Genomic DNA, 17,080 nt, shown 5'->3' on the forward strand with positions numbered 1-17,080 from the left:
TACCACCCCCACCTCCAATTTTTTTTTATTATTTTTTTTTCCCAACTCGCTAAAGGCCAACGTCTATTAGTTACCTGAAAAATTTTTACAGAATATGTCTGATTACCAGAAGACAGCTTGAAAAAAGAGATTGCATATGTTAAAGCTTTTTCTTGTTACAGGAAGAGTGGTAACACGATTCTGTGTATCTCTGCCCATCTTTGTGCCTTTGCAGCGTACCTCTTGTTGATTTGCTAGACAGCACGGAGTTGCCAGAAACCTGTGTTGATGATGCCATAGGTCATCCAGTTGTTGGCTTGGCAACAGGAGATTCAGAAGAGGCTGTTAGTTGCCCTCATCCTGGCACAAAGGAAACTGCAGCTGAAAAAGCAGACTCGGATCGTAAGCAAACTTACAGATTTTTCCCTATTATGTGATGTGTGGGGTCAAAGTTAACAGACTAGGTTGTTACAATGTTGTTTCTGTACAAAAATCGAGAAGTGTTGTAGAAAGCTCCTTTAGCTTTTATGCATAAGGACAATTTTACCCACCACTAGGACAACAAAGTTGGTCAGCTCTCCCCATTTCAGCTGGAAGCAGCTTATTGCCAAGGACAGAGGTACAAGGGAAAAGCTATAGTTTGCAGGATCGGACTTTAGCCACAAATACAGTGAAGTGCAACCATCTGAGCAATTAACTCTTGCTGCTTGCTCGCTCACTGTGAGGACGGCGAGGGAAAGGAACTTGCAGGAGTGCAGTGTGTGGTGATTAGGTACATGCAGTCTCTAGGCTTGAAACTTGTATGGAAGGTTGAGCAAATGGTATTTTTTACTACCCCATCCTTGTGCTTTTTTCCACAACTTTAAAACCATGTAATTAGTGCTCAGGAAGAATGCAAGTTACAAGTCAAGTAACTCCACAGTGACATTAAGAAGCTTATATATTTTCTGTCTTTTTCAGCATTTGAAGACACATTCCTAAAACTGAAACAGCTGGAGACAGAGCACAGCAGCCCCGTGCCAACTGAGCGTCCTAACGTAAACATAAACATACAGGTAGTTGGGCTTCATTCCTCTTGGCAGAGTCACTGAGTTTTGTTCAGATCATTCTGAAAAGTCTTCCATTTACCTTAGGCTCTTTGCAGGATTTTTTAAGAATATGAGGAAATACTGTGGGGGGATATTAAAGGAAATACAAATGTTTTGTTACATGTAAACCTGTGTGTGACAGGGCAGTGAGATAAAGATGGGGGGCAGAGGTGCATGTGCTCCTTAGAAAATTTCACTGGGCTGCGTTCTTCAAAAATAAATGGGATAAAGGCTTGAAATGTTCTTCAGTTGTCTTTATCTGTAGGTTACTAACTGTACAATGCTGTATAGTTCACAGTCTTTTTTTGAGGGACTGAGCTGCTTTCTTGGTGTTTTTCAGTTGCCTTTGGTAACCTTCCCAGAACACTGTTCTGATGTTTTGTTTTGAGTCGAGTTTGCTGCTGATCTGTCCCTCCTGTTAAGGAACCACTTATTAGCTGCTTTCTGAAGTAGGTGTTAGTGTTCTATGTGTTTACGTAGAGGAGTGATGTGGTTTGATTTAGTGCTCTCATCAATCCTTTTGAGCAAGTCAGACTGCATTTCCGTGGGCAGCTGAGCCGAAGCTGAACAAGGGCAGGGGCTCTCTTCATCCTCACTCCTCTTCACTCTTCCTTCCCCAGCTTCACTCTCTCCTCTGTCACCTCCAGGAATCATTGCATGTTTTGGTGAACCAGTGTGGCCTACAGAAAGGCAAACAAAAATTTTTTTGCCTTTTCTCTTCTTTTTCTTTTTTTAACTTTTTGTTAAGTTTTTTTTGGTTTGATTATGTTTAGTTTATGAAGTTGTTAAATACTGATTTAGAAAGGTTCATGGAAGGGGTAAAAGCTATGCCTAGAGCCATAGTGAAAATCAGTAGTGTTGCTATAAGCAATGGAGAGGACAGGATCCTCCCTTACTACAGCAGTGAACCTTCACAGATTCACCAGTTATCAGACCACTGCACCCATACAGGATATTCTTGTTTTTTAGATGAGCTTTAAAAAATTTGGAATTGACGTTTCCCTTACTCTCATTTCTCTGATGTTAAAGCTGTAGGTGCTTTATTTCATTTTGAACAAGCAAAGAGAATACAACGCCTGTCTGTGTTATCTGTACTACCCTCCCTTGCAGAGAGGCCCGAGGATTTATCTAACTTCAGTGAAACAGCTCTGATTTTTCTTGCTCCCTCAATAGTAAAATGGACCAGGTGCAGAGAGAGGCGTTCAGCAGTACGTGTCTGGGCTAAGCCCGTTCCGGAGCATTTGTGCCCCTGCTGTGTGTGAGAAGGCTGTGGCTCTGGTGTGCTTGGTGCCGCAGGCTGTTTGGCTCGCGTCCCCTTTAAGGACTGTTGTCAGGGATGCTTTGTGCCCCTCTCTGCTTGGTGAGTGCTTTACAAAGATTACCAAGTCTCTAAGAAGATTAGTCAGTAGCCTATAGGTCGTGTTATGCCAAAACACTGTCTCTGCGTAAACTAAAGCAAACCAACACAGTTTATTTCAGAGTATTTTCACCTGTTGAGCTCCATTTTGATTCAGAGAGAGAGGTTAAGGTTTTAATTGGTTAAATGGAGAGAACGGAGGAAAGTGTCTTGGTTTTTAAATCACGGCTGATATATAGTAAGCAAGTTAAGATTCTTGTAATGAGCTAATCTAACAAACAGCTCCCAATACGGTACAGTCACCCAGCTGCTGTCAGGTGAGGTTCCAAGTAACTGTGGATATTAGAAGTTACAGCTGCTGGGATCATAGTGACCTCATTAGAGAGCAAGAACATTCGCATAACTGCGCATGGATCTTGATACGAGTACGCCAATAAGATTCTTTCTTTGGGTAAAAGATACTTCAGCTTTCAAGAAGGAAGTGTGAATTGTATTATGAAAATGCAAGGGTAAGGTCATCAGTGGTTTTCCTTGAGTAGAAAAGATTGAAAAAAGCTTTTCAGCCTGTCATGTAGCTTACCAAGAGGTCACTTGAGAGTGTTTGTTTAAAAAGGCAGGCAAAGATTAGAGACTGTCTTTACATTTTAAATTCTGTATGCTTCAGATTGCAAAGGCATACGGGTTACAGTAGCACCAAACAAGTACACCCAGTTGTGATTAGAGATGAAGGTTAAAGGTTTAGAAATGAGTTCTGAAAAGATTGACCTAAGAATAACTATTAAAAACACTTTGTTTCCTGCTTTTGAAGGCTGCTTTAGTAAAAATAACGAATTTCCACTTACGGTGTTTGTTACAAAATGTACCTATTGGCTCGCTTCCTCCACTTCTGTTCCATTCATGGCATCTTCTTCTAACTGGGCTGAATGGAACTACAATATAGCCACTAAAACCTTGCAATGAGCTTAGATCCCGGAGCTTGCTGTTGTTTCAGATGAACACAGTGTGAGTGTTCTCCCTGAAATTGTGCGATTACAAATTTCAGCATGTCTCATCTCCCTTCAGTTTTACCAATGCATGAGATACCTACCTATGTAGAAACAGTTACAGCACATATAAAGTTTGGTAAAATGCACTGGGGGAAGGCACTAGCTTTCAGCTTATGAAGGCAGAGCTGTATCCTGAACTTCGTAAGTGACACTGTCAAATGCCAATGAACTGCTCGCTTCAGCTTTGTTAATTAAAAATCTTTAACTGTTTTCCATCAGGGGGCAGAGATGGCCTGACAGTCATCTTTACATAATTCTATACTTGCAATCAATCAATCTTGATTGATTTCTTTGATATGGAAATATTTACCTAGCTATCTGTGTTGTTTTAGAGAAAAAGAGAAGTTTTCTAGAATGAGAACTGGGGAGGGGGGAATGAATGGTTCCATTCTTCACTGCTGCTCCCTGCCAAAATCTGTTGAGATGTAAGAATGCGACTTTGTCCTTTCCCAGCTTTCACTAGTGCAGTGACCAGATCTGACAAAAGAGAGCAAATAACTCTTAAATACACCGATGCTCTGCTTTCATCAGCTTCTGAAGGGAAATGAACAATAAAAAGATCAGCCTGTTTGCCCATATTTGAAGTGTGCGCCAGAGTCAGAAATGCAAGGATGTGAGGGTTTTCTTTTACTGAACTTCTTGTGATCTGTAAACATGTGGAAATTGCTCCAAAATAAGCCTACATTAGACTCCGTCTCCCTGCACAAAGTGATTTTCAGTGGCACCAGGAACACTGCTCAAAAGCATAAAGGATTGGGACCACATCTCCTGCTGTTGCCTTGAAGTATTTCCTTTCCTTTTTACATCACTGCCTAGCTCCGTATTTTGATTGAAGAATCGAGTACAAATATATTTGTCTAGTACATGGAACTAATAAAAATCCTAATGAGCTAGAATATTGACAAACCTCAGCAGCTTTACTGTTTTATGTGAACAACTGAAATGTCTTGTAAATTAGATCTCTTGAGGCATTATCAGGTGCCAGATGCTTACCCCTCTAGCTATGTGTTCTTTCCATTAAAAAACAAAACAATAAAACACCAATGCATTTTTTGCAAGCACAAAATAGAAAAGATTGGGAAAAATCTTTAATATTAATGGAACTGTTTCCTTGGTGATATAGAACTTATATTTAAGTACATTAAAATATTTCTTAATAGTACTACACTTCAAAATTTGGGAATCTAATTGCTGTTAAACTACCCTTTCAGTGGAGGAACCTGAGAGGAAGTTAAACCACAAAATGGTGCTTAAAGCACCAGTGTACTGATGTGCTCAGTTAAAATAATCAGATTTACTAGATCACTGGTACTGGAATAATGCATTAGAAATTCTGTGCAGGGACTCTTATGTACAGCATCTGGTTCAGTGAGGTCCAGTGTAAGGATTTAAGGATTATCATAGTTGGGTACTGCAACTGTACAAATAATAATAATAATAATAATAAATCAGTTTTAATTATTCTAGACTTCTGGCAATTCCAGCAGCTTCAGGAAAATGAAGACACTTAAATGTTTAATAATTAATTGTTTTGCTAGTTTTCATGAATAGTATGAATGTGCATCTCTTAATGTCTGCTAGCAACAGTCATTAGCAACATGGTTGTTGGGCCTGATACCTTTTTCTGTTAACTGTGACCCCTGAGTATTTTGCAAAGTTCATTGCTGACTGAGGTCAAAATTTTAAAACAGGTTCTCCTTTAGGTAGTCTCCTAAGTTCCTATTTGGATACCCTGGAAGGTGATTTAGAGGGAGACAAGAAAAGGAAATGTTTTTTCCTTCTCTAAAGCCCGAATACCTAGAAGTTCTCACAAGCATTTCCAGTCAAAGAAAAAAGCTAAAAGTGGATGGATGGCTGGGGGGGGGGACACGACAGGTATTCATTCACCTCTTTTTAACTTCTGTCACTTGCTCGCTTTCTCTGTGCCATGGGCTTCATTCCTTCTGGACACGCTGCAGTTGGTGCAAGTAGGGGTGCAGCCGGATTGTGCCCGCTCTGGGGGGGCAGGGGGTGTTGCAGGAATGCAGCGCTTCCTGCGGGCAGAGGGCCTGGCATATGGCAGGGAAGCAGGACTCTGTCTCCCCCTGCTGAGTCATACCCCGAGAAGAAAGGTCACAACGTTTAGTATCCACACCGTTAATTAACTCCTGTCATTAATCAAATAGCAATTAGTAGATCAAATGCTTAATTAACATTTTATAATTAAGAAATCCAATTCACATAATGAAATATACTGTCGTGAAAGGTATCTCATTTTTAATTGTCTTTGTTACGTATATGGCTGCCAGTTTGTTCTGATACAGTCAGTGATGGGAGAGGTAGCTGTTCTAATTTATAAGTGGATTGTAAGGTAAAATTCTCCCCAACTTGAATTTGAGAGGGCATAGTGCATATAGACTAACTCATAGTTAGGCTATACTGATACGGTGTATTGTGATGGCTGCTACATTGGTCTGCCAGCAAACTGGGCTGCAAATTTAGGGTCCACTTCGGTTCTTACACGCTGTGTTTTCAGCACAGCACTTCACATCTCTGCTTCTAAGCATTGTGCTTTTTTTACTTTATGTTTTGCTGTGACTTTACAAGTGAGTTCCAAAATAAAGGGGAAAAATTGCTTTTTCATTTCAGTGTAAATCTGCTGACTTTCACTCAGTCTTGTTGTTATTTAGAGATGTCAGTAAACATCGGCCCAGACTTTTCCATGTGGGAACTGCTTCTGATAAAATTTTTTTCCTGTCTAGGATGAAGTAGTAAAGCTGACAGATAAATGTCTTAATGCAATTGAGAGCCCAGTCACAGCAGCAACGTGGCTTCCAGCAGATATCAAAAGCAATATCCTGAAGGCCCAGGCAGAAGCAGGGCACAAGGTAAATAGTCACAGTCCTCATCAGTTGAGTTTCTCAAATGTTTTATTTGTCTTGAGTTGCATGGTGTTGGAGAAGATGCTGTGCAAGTAAGGGTGCTCCAAGAGCCAAAGTCCATGATAGAGTAAGAGAGCCTTTTTGCACAATAATAGTGGTCCGGTACTGGCACGGTTGCCCAAGGAGAAGTCTCCATCCTTAACGATGCTCAACATGGAGCTAGACAAGGCCCTGAACAAGCCCCTGGTTTGAGTGGTTATTGAGCCAGATAACCTCCAAAGGTGGCCTAATAATTGAGAAATTATTCTGTGATTCTGTGACTAAGACTATGCTTCTAGCATGTCCTAGTAAATTCTGTGGCAAATAATGGTATTTTATTTGGCTACACTGTTGAATTATTTTTATTTCTGCACTGAGGTTTTCACGTAGAATTGATGTTGTAAGTCCCTGAGCAGGATGAACAGCACACTTTTGTGCTGGGATGCAGGTCCTCAGTGCTTCTGTGAATCTCAGAACTGACACAAGATGGGAACAGGTATCAGAAATTTATATCTTTGTTCATTTTTTCCTCTCAGGTCATGAGAGAAGACAGCCTGACAGTTGTCAAGAATTCCACTATTCAGGATGCTGCTGCCAGGTACTGAACAGATTTGGAAGAAGCGCGTGATGTAATTAGCCAAGTACAGCACTGAGAACCTGCGGTTCAGGGGGGTCTTTCAGTGTCTCAGTGATCGTTGCATTTTACCTTGCATAGTGTAGCTTAACTTGGTGGCTGTGAAGTGTTTATGAAAGCCAGCAAACACTATACTTGCTAAGTTTTATTACATACAAGGTAATCCAGATACTCTTTGTTCCCCCATACTTTACTTGGATAAACATTGTTCTGACAAGAGTTTCGATCACTGTAGTGATTTCTGACCCGTGAACAAGTGTGGGGAGAGGGGATGGGTCTGTTTACCCACAGCTGTTTTCTCGTGGAGAAAAAAAATCATGTGCAAAAACCTGACACTGATAGTTGATCTCCTGAGAATTACTGAATCTCAAACGATTGCTGTTTCCAGTGAGATTTAAGGCACTGAAAAAGTTAAAGGGTTACAACGTGTCATTTCTTGACCATTTTTGAAGAAATGGTCAGACTTCATGTGTCAGACCTCAGAGAACACATGGAGATACTGAATAAAATGTACATCTAGCAATCTCAAAAGTATCCTGTAACAAGTGATTCATGAAGAGCTTTCCATGGAAGGTTGTACCGGTTTGGGGGTTTGTTTTTTGTTTTGTTTTGTGCCAGGAACATACTCCCATCAGGCAAAACACAGAGTAGTCCTCGAGCAACCAGTCCGGTATTTCAAGACCCAAGAGAGCTGCTGAAAGCAATCCCTGCCTCAGACACCTTTGTTCCGTAAGTCATTCAGGAGAAATGTGTTTCTAGGGTAAGGGAACCGTGTGGAAATTGTCATGAACAGGTCTGAAAAGATGAGCAACAGTTGCTGAGCATTTAGGCTACATCTAACTAAGCAGGTTTACAACGCATCTTTAATTACTGTTGCTGCAGTTAATCAGCGTAGGCCAGGCCTCAGGGTGAGTATCCCAGCAAGCAGTAAGCACATCTGTCTCATCTTCTGAAACAAAATTCCTGGCATCCTGCTGCCCCTGGCTCTAAAGAGAACGATAAGAGAATGGTAGGGAAGCTTCAGGCAAATTGGAAACAAGGGCTGAAGAGGCTCCTTTCAGACAGGAGACATTGACACTGTTGGGTCTATATATAGCTGTAGCTGAAACTATGAAAGAGAGCAGTCCTCTGCGGAGGTAGTTGGAAGGCATTTACTTCAACATCCTCACAAATATCGGTGTCTTGCCTGCCGCACATGGGACTGGCGTCAAGTTTTTGGGTTGAGCTGTCAGGGAAGCATGGTTTCATGCTACCCAGGCAGTGTGCTGATGAGAATGTTTTCTCCTTTCAGTAATGCATTAAATGAGGACAGCGCTGCCTCTAACCACGAAGACCTGATGATTCCAGTTAATCTGGCTCCAGCTGAGGAGGCTGCTGTTCCAAAGGTATCGCCACCTTCCAGCCTGCAAGGTTTCTTTGTGTCACGTTCTGAGCTGCTGATGGCTCCAGGCAAGCACAGCAGACCTGGCTGCGTGCCTCTCATAACTCAGTGAATACCAGTCCTTGGCGAATACCAAAGAGTGCTTTCTGGATCACACGGGGGCACTGTACAGATCTCTCCAAAGGCCATTTCTGAGCGTCCTTTCAGGTTCTTTGCCTGACACTTATATTTCTAAACTGATTGTTTTCTTCATGCTGGTGAGGAGCCCGCTAAATCCCAATGATTTGATGCTCCAGGAAAGAGGCTGCAGGGCTGGCATTCTGACATAGGCAATTCTTATCAAAATAACAAGGGGGAAAAGTTTAAATTGAAATGTTTAATTGTTATATTTGGGTTGCCTTATGGATAAGACAATTTTTAACTGGACTCCATGAAATGCTCATAGTAATTCAGAAGTCAGCTTTCCTTTGTCCCTTTCCAAGCAAAAAGAGGACTCCGACATCGGACTCTGCTGTTAACTTCAGCAGACTGAGGGGTTATTCTGGATCATGAAAGCACCATGCCCTTTAGCTGGTGTCCCTCTAAACCAGTATGAGGTAGTTGATCCCACTGAATAATTACCAATTTCATCTTCTGAGTTCAAATACTCAGCTCACAAACCCTGCTGACCTTGTTGAATGGCGCAGTACCCTATCCTCATATAGGAGGATGGGACAGTCTCACAGCTTGCTCACAATGGCAGTGGCATTGTTTCTGGTACATTGATGAGAATAGGTGAAATGAAAAGGCTATTAAAAAAGATCATATGGAAAGATTTGAGAAAAGAGACCTGATAAACAATGATGCTCGTTAAGGACACTGGTCTAACTCAGGAAGCCACTAGAGTATTCAGGCAGACCTATCTGGTTACTACTGGGAGTTCAATTCAAAACTGATTTATTCCATAGAGCACTCCAGATGACCAGGACGTTTCCTTAACATCATTGACAGAGAATCTAATTGACTTTACAGAAGCCACACCTCGGGTAAATGTATTTCAAAACCAAACTTCTTCCTTCACACATACAGTGGTTTTTACTCATGAATTCTCCTCTGGTTTTAGTATCTGTCCACCAGGCTTGGATCTGCCGCAGTAGAGCAAGGTGGTGTTTGACCTGGATCACTGCATATATGCCCCCCTGTGTGAAGGGTGGTTGCCCATAGGGTTGTAGACCCTACAGCTTTGTAATGGACGTGAAGGAACACGAAGAGTTAACTTGTATCTGTGCCACAAGAGCCAGTAGGATTATTATAGTGCACCTGCAAGTGCCAGCCTGCTTCTCAGGCTTCTGAGTATATATAATACTTCAGAAATTATATATAAATGTGTACATATGCACACAGATGTATATGTGTTTGTGTGTGTATATAAGTAGATGAAAATAAATACTTGAGAAATAAACTTTTAATACAAATCAACTCTTTTGTATAGATTAAAAAAGTCTCTTGTAATCTGTGCCAGCAAAAAAGGAATTAAATTGCATGCACCAAAAATAGGGGGAAGGAGTGGGACCTTTAAACTGTTGACAGAAGTGTGCTTTTGGTTAACTTTGTCCACAAAGCAGAAAAAATAACCGGTTCAGTTGCCTTTTGGAAGGGAGCGCTGTGCTGAAACTGTTATCAGCGAGTTTCTGTGAGTGAGCGGGTATTAGCTGTATGCTGGGTGGGTGCCGTTACCTTTCGGTGTGAAGTCACAGCTGTAGCTGATCACTAGCATGGTTCAAAGACTAGCAGTGGACAAATATTCCAGATTGTTTTGGGAGGCGGTATTGCTTTGAGAATGTTCTCAGCCATTTCCAACCTTTTCTAATGAGCATTTATTTGCTTTTTGTAGGTGTCTTCCCAGCCCATGATAACACCAAGGTGGATAGTGCCAGTGAGTTATTTGACCATTTGTTAACAACCAAAAAAAAGAAAAAAAGAAAGCTTTTCTCGTGATTAATAAACAGGAGCTCAAGTAAAATAGTAAACTATCATTATTTGAAAGCGCATAAAATAATGACCAAAAATAAAGCAAACTAATTCAACTGAAGTAAATCAACATACGTATCCTGTTAATATTTTAACTTTATTTTTGCCACGTTACCTGTGGGCAAATGCCATAAGGTTTCTTTAAGAACTTGCATTTAGTGAAGCCCACCCTGGAACCTGATGAATCTTAGTTTTTACTGTTATAAATAAATCCTATTGGAAAATGAGCTTGTCTTGTCCTGGCAGGTTTTTATTTCAGTTTTCTGTTTTATTCTCCCCAATTCAGACTGGACTAATTTCCAATGGGCCTTTGGGAGATGATGTTGCCTTATCTATGAAGGCCATGAAAGGCAGCACAGACACTCTGTTGTCATCAGCTGGATTGCCACCATCCCAACAGACATCTGATGTCCTTGCAAGGTAAGGTCTCCTCAGCACTCACTACAGAACTTTGTGCGGTGGAAAGGACATATGTGCTTTTATTACTTCCACTTAAATACTTATAGTCGTCATTTAGACACAGTGCCTTTTTTTGTGGTGCTTATAAACTATAGAAACTATATATAAACTTCTTCTCAATTTATAGCATTTAAAATCTTAACAAATAAATAGAGCAGCTGATGTGTATATATTTTTATATATTGTTTGAAGGGTAAGAATATTTTTTTTAATTCAAGGAAGTAAAGGAACAAAGCATAAAAATTTAGTTGGAGTTGGAGGTAAACCTGTTGTCATGGCAAGTGCTACAAAATTGATCAAGTCTTTTAAATTATCATTTCCCTTCAGTTTCTTTCCTAATCTACTAATGTGTTTTAGTACTGAACTGAAGTTATGGTACAGGTGAATTTTCTGAGAATTCTCTTTGCAGTGTTTCAATACCTGTCAGAGGATTGGTGGGGGTCAGGGGAGATGGGGTGGGGGGTGTCCCCCAGTTATTTCCAAGCTGTAAGGAAGTCGCGAGAACAGAATCTGTAGAAACCTTTTCCCTTGCTGTTCTCTGTTCCGCTGTGCTGGTGAGGCAGAACGATGGAGTGATGATCAGGCCTTCCAGTGAACCTCTTACAATGTGGGTGCGGATGACAATGATGCTGCTGCTGCACTGTGTGAAATTGATTGTTTGCTCTTCTGCAGTTGTCCATTGGAAAGATTTGTCCATTGGCCTCATTAAATTACAAGGGGAGCAGCTATGAACACTCTTTGGAACAATACTAATCTTTTTCTTTTTTAATCCCTTATGGCAGATCTTTTTGGAGGAGTGTGTATTTACAGGGCCTCTTTTTTTTTTTTTCACCCCCTTTTAGCCCAGTTACTGAGGATGCTACAGTAAGAACGAAGTGTTTACTCACCACTGAACTCTAGAAGGAGTTTCTGCACGTCCCACCTTGTAAAAAACCTCAGATCTTCTAACACATCTCCAAGGGATCCTTCAAAAAGACTTGCTTGGGATCAAACTCTTGCTGAATGGAAGTCAGACAGCCAGCTGGGTTGCTAGGATCCGGGAAGAGACTTTTACTTTTACTGTGATCTAACTGGAATTACAGTCTAAACCGGGAAATAAAACCACATGCACATTTGATCTTCTCCCTCAGGAGAAGTGAAACATCACACTGGAGCTAGTTCTGAACGTGAGGAACAGAATCTAGTTGCATTCCACTCACGCTAGGTTTAGTCTTACTTACCCTGTGCTGCCTCTCAAGTGTTAATGAGAAGCGTTCACTGTGATGCTAGCCATGTAGTGTGTGAGCAGCTGTCCCCTGACCTGTGTGGATGAATGTTGGAAAGATCAGGAGAACTTGTAGGGCCACCTTGTGGCCACGCTGCGCACGGTGGCTCACGGTGGTGACTGTTCCATGCGGCCAAGGACGTTTTCTTCTGTGTGATTGTTCCCTTTGTTTTTCATTTCTTTTACCAACACATACTCTTCTTTTGGCCTTAAACCCCTTAATAATCCTTGCACCTCTTGTTACAGTACCTGGGAAGAATGAAAATCTAGTCCATCAGTGACTATCTACATCGACTGGATTTGAGCTGCTCATTGCAACCAGGAAAAGGAAAATTAACCTGCCAAACAGCTTACAGCATTAGCAGACTTCAGCAGCGGTCCCACGTTACGACACTGATTATTTCATTTCCTGTGTGACTCAAATACAGGTGTTTTAGGCTAGAGATACGTATGTTTTACATGCTGAAGCAGTAGAGGTATGAGCGTACCTTACTTCACAAACTGCTTGTTGGTTAGTTTTGTTGTCATATAGGACTAGTAGGGAAAAGAAATTTCTTGTTTCTATTCATACTATTTCTGGGTGTTTTTTTCCAGATGCTGTGCTTTGGGAATACTTACCAGGTGTGTTAGCAGCATGGGGGTACAACTAGATCAGTTCTTAATAGCACCTTGAGTCCTGTTCCAAGTGTCATCTAATAGTTGTATGTGGAACAAAGAATAGAAAGAATAAGGTGAAAACCAGAAAAAAAGATCAGAAGTCCCTGTAAGCAGTTCACTTCTTTGTAGAAGAAAAGTAGGAGCACTTGCAAAAGCATGCTCCACAGGGCTGGTGAAGGCCTTTTGGTGCTGCGGTGAAGTACAGGTTACAATATGTGTGGGTTGGAAGACTTCATTTGAGTCCTGGGCAGCAATATCCTCGTGGGGACGTGTAGAGGTGAGCACATGGACCCTTGGGACACAGCCTGTGAAAAAGGTCAGTGCAGAGTTGGAGGGATGGAGACCCGATGATGAACTCCATACCTGCTAACAGGGAAGCTCAGATGAAACCACTGGGATCTTTCTTAGGGAGAGGTTTGTACATATGACTGGGGTTGGAGGTTGTTTTCTGCATACTGCCGCTGTTTATACATACTTCTATACCTGTGTTTTCTAGAAATAATTTTAAATGTGAAAGTTGGTTGACACCTGTATGCACAACCTCGTTTCTGCACACTGGCTGCGTGCACGTGTCTCACTGCAGACGAAGATTTGGACCAAACCACTGTGGGTTGTGTGAGTAAGCTGGTGCCTGGCTAGGCTGCTGCTTTCGGACTAGGGCATCCTTACTGCTGCTCTTGTGCTCTTGTTTGCAAGATGCTGAATGAGAGTGTTGAGGAAAAAGCCACGTGGCATTCACGTGACCCACTGCCACTTCTCAAAACCCCGAGGCCTTAACAGAGAAACGTGGAAACCATAGGGAGCTCTTGGGGCCAACATGCCAGAGTGACTCTCTGCAGACAGCGATTTGCAGCCGTTGCCTCCAGAACAGGGAGTCAAAATGGGTAGCGGGCACTTCACCTGCCCGCTGCAGCCTGGGGCTCAGGGGGCAGGCTCCCCGCTCCCGGCACTGCCAGCCGGGGGGGAGCTGCTGTCCTGGACCAGGGGGACTGTTTCTGCTCACCAGCCATTGAGCTCTGCCATTGTTACTTCCAGTTTATCGGCTTTTTTTTAAAAATAGGTTTAAGGCTGAGCCTTATTGCATATTAAAATGTAGAAGGTTCCTGATTCAAATATCAAATGTCTTGGTCTGGATTAATAATACACTTGCCAGCAAAGTTCCTGCAGGAAAAGGGAAGCTATGGCTGCAACAGTCTGCTTCCTGCACAAAGCCAGGACTGTGTGGGGAAACTTGGCACTTGCTATTGATCTGTTTGCTCAGCAGCTGAGCTGGCATTCGCCAGCTACATGTGTTGGTTTTGTAAATAGACAGAATGCAGTACATTTTCTCTTTAAGGCATGTTTGATATTTGACTCTTCCCGTTGGGTTCGGGAGCTCTGTGAACTGTTAACTTGAATCCCTCCCAAAAGCAGAATAACAGAAGTTTACAGTTTTACAGCATTGCGTGTTGAATACCATCCTCAGATTCCTCCCGAGCAATCATGTACAGCAAATAACAAGTAAATAACATGTGTGGTGAGTGTGTCCCCTTAAAATCTAAATGGTTCCAAGCAGCCAACTGTTATTTCAGCATGGTCAGGATAGTGGTGATGGAGGGGAATGTTGTGTGTGTGCAGATGTGTGTAAATACAAAAATTTCAAATGGGCAAGGTTTTCTTCAATTTTCAGAGGACTAATACTTGAAACTTTATTTAAAAATTCAAATTTTTCAACTATTAAAATTGGGGACTTGGCAATTTCTAGTAAGACTTGAAGCTGCAAAACTGCAGAATCTGCAGTGATATCTGATACTTGGAGCAAATATTCACTCCATTTAACTCAACGTAGCTTATTTAGCTAATCAAAATCAGTGTTTATATAGGGAGCGTGGCGAGACTAAGGCGCCACAGTTAACGTGATCTGACCAGACACACGGGTATCTGAACGTCCTGTCATTTGACATCACTGTTTTGCTTTAAAACTACAGGTATCATGTTGTATTGTGACAGGCTAACAGGTAACGCAGCATTACTTAGCCCCTGCATTTTATGGAGCACAAGTAAGTATAATAGTTCCTACAGCTAGAGTTAACAAAGTATTATTTAATGCCTGTGTGCTACTGAGAAAAAAGGGGGTTTCCTACCATTGCTTACACTATGCTTGGCTATAAGGTCCAACCATCCTCTAAAAGTTTATTTTTTTGTACTTGTTTAAAAAGATTTATAAAATTTGTAACTTTTGACTCAGGTGTTGGGATGTTGGCAGGTCTGCCAGCCAGTGTAAGGGTTGACAGGAATGAATAAATGCACGATCTGTTGCAGTCGTTTGGAAAAAGCCAGCTCCCCGATTTTAAAAAAATAATTAAAAAATAAAAAAAATAAAATTTATTTCCAAAGTTATCCCCTATTGATTGACTAATATATGTCCCAGCCTGTCCCCAGTAACTGGCCTGGTACCCTTTTGCTGCATGTGCAGGCAATGCTGATTAGACACAGGTGCTTGCTTTTCACTTAATAATTAAAAACCAGTTAACTTAAACTAAAAACGTGATTGGATCTAAAAGTAAAAGTGATATTACTCCAGTCACACTCCGTAAGTGATTGGAGTAGAAGGTTTTATAGAAATCTTAACATTTATAATAACAAAAACCCCAGCCTGTATCTCAAACTCATTGATCTTGAGGAGGTGCTGCATCTTGGAGCTGCAATTCAGCCTCACCCGTTTAGTCCAACAGGCAGAGCCCAGAGAGTCGGGGTGTGCAGAGTACTCAGTAACGGTCTTCCCAGCTTTTGAAATGGGCATTAAAATGGGGGTTCAGGCCCTCTTACACTTGAATTAAGGGTGTCTCTTCTTTAATTCAGTGGTAAAAGGATTTAATAGTAGGTAAGTCATAATGACAAAATAACTACTTACCTGGTAGTCAGTCACGGTTAATGGATTAGCTTGAATGTGTTTGATTTTGAACTTAAATTCCATGTATACTTTGTCAGACAGCTGTGTAGAAGTTGAGGTTTGGACAATTTTTTGGACGCAACTTCAGCAAGAAAATTTGCAGCACTGTGAGAGGCGCTCAGGTGAACGGTCCAGTTACATTTGGGTCTCTTTCCACAAACTTTTCAGCCCTGGCCCGTTAGCCTTTGGTCCACACCTTGCTCAGTCTTGTTTGTTGAAGTAAAGATGCACCATTAAGATCAGCATGTCCTTCACAGACGGCACTGAATATATTTTTCACATTATGAACATATTCTGGTACAACCCAAATCTTCTGCAGGTTAAGTGTTAGCAGCTCTGTTTCACGGCCAGCTAGCATTTAAAGCTCTGTCTGGGCACACAGTGTTTCTTAGTCTAGAAAGCTGGGGGGGGGGTGTGTGTGTGTATATATAGCTGTTAGACATGGTAACGTCACAGCTTTCAAATGCAGCTAGACAATCGTAACTTTAATACCAAAAAAAATAAAAATAACCCACGCTAATGGCCTTTCTGTCACACAGGTGTAATCTGGGGGGGTGTGTTTGGTCCGAGTGTGAGCACCACAGATGTGCCCACCATGCTCAAGTGGAGCTGGAGTTGGTATGATTTCATGAAGTGCTGCACTGTCTTGTCTCACAGTGTTTGGGAGGGAGATCCAAGCGGTCGGCACAGCCTGTTGGGAGCTCAGCATCGCACATGGTTATGCACCAGAGCGGGTGCTGCCCCTGCAGCCATGTTGGACCCTTTGTGGCCAGGAGCCGCAAGATTCTCCTACAAAATTCACCTCCTTTCTACTGTTTGGCTTTCTTAAACACACACCAGACCCTCCCTACCTATAACTGGACAAACTTATTTTTGATGTAAGAATATTTTTTTAGCTAGATTTTTTTGTTAAAGCCACACTAACTACAATTTTTACCTTTTATATGTAAAGCTTGGCAATAGCTCTCAATGTATAATTTATTTGGGTTTTTTTATATAAAACAAAGTGCACCCTCTTGCTTCTGTTTCACAATAGTGAGGTATGAACTGTGTTAGGCACTGCACTGAAATCTGTGTTGAAACTGTATATGGGAACAAGAAACTGTGATTTGTAGTCCACCCAATCTTGAAATGTTTATACTGTAGTTTTGTCTTAAATATACCACATCAGCACAGAAGTCTCGCCGAGTCATCTTTAAGCAACGCTGTGTTACGCTGGTGTGGCAGTACGAGGCAGGTGAGGCGGCTGGGGCTTGGGACACGAGCCGTGCAGTGAGGGACGGTGGCTGCTGCACCCCTGAAATGGAAGCCAAAGGTGTGTGGCAGAGCTGAGCATCACCCCACCATCGGGGCAAGGGGCCTCTGTGGCAGCG

At 41.8% G+C, this 17,080-nt stretch overlaps 1 protein-coding gene across 7 annotated transcripts in view; it reads left to right on the top strand.

The window, feature by feature from the left end:
* EPB41L5 (erythrocyte membrane protein band 4.1 like 5) overlaps positions 1-16,709 on the top strand; it is a 60,938-nt gene extending 44,229 nt beyond the window's left edge. For 5 of the 7 annotated variants that reach the window (XM_027804439.2, XM_055718373.1, XM_055718374.1 and 2 more), the window contains exons 17-26: positions 215-381; positions 940-1,034; positions 6,212-6,337; positions 6,907-6,968; positions 7,623-7,733; positions 8,296-8,389; positions 9,333-9,410; positions 10,259-10,300; positions 10,682-10,815; positions 11,697-16,709. In XM_027804439.2, coding sequence (XP_027660240.1) covers positions 215-381; positions 940-1,034; positions 6,212-6,337; positions 6,907-6,968; positions 7,623-7,733; positions 8,296-8,389; positions 9,333-9,410; positions 10,259-10,300; positions 10,682-10,815; positions 11,697-11,754 — 967 coding nt within the window. In that variant the 3' untranslated portion in view covers positions 11,755-16,709. The remainder of the gene's footprint in view (positions 1-214; positions 382-939; positions 1,035-6,211; positions 6,338-6,906; positions 6,969-7,622; positions 7,734-8,295; positions 8,390-9,332; positions 9,411-10,258; positions 10,301-10,681; positions 10,816-11,696) is intronic. The other 2 variants (XM_055718378.1, XM_055718377.1) reach the window with 2 other exon arrangements.
* Positions 16,710-17,080: the final 371 nt, after the last annotated feature.

Source organism: Falco cherrug, chromosome 8, assembly GCF_023634085.1.
Source record: "Falco cherrug isolate bFalChe1 chromosome 8, bFalChe1.pri, whole genome shotgun sequence".
In the NCBI taxonomy this organism is placed as follows: domain Eukaryota; kingdom Metazoa; phylum Chordata; class Aves; order Falconiformes; family Falconidae; genus Falco; species Falco cherrug.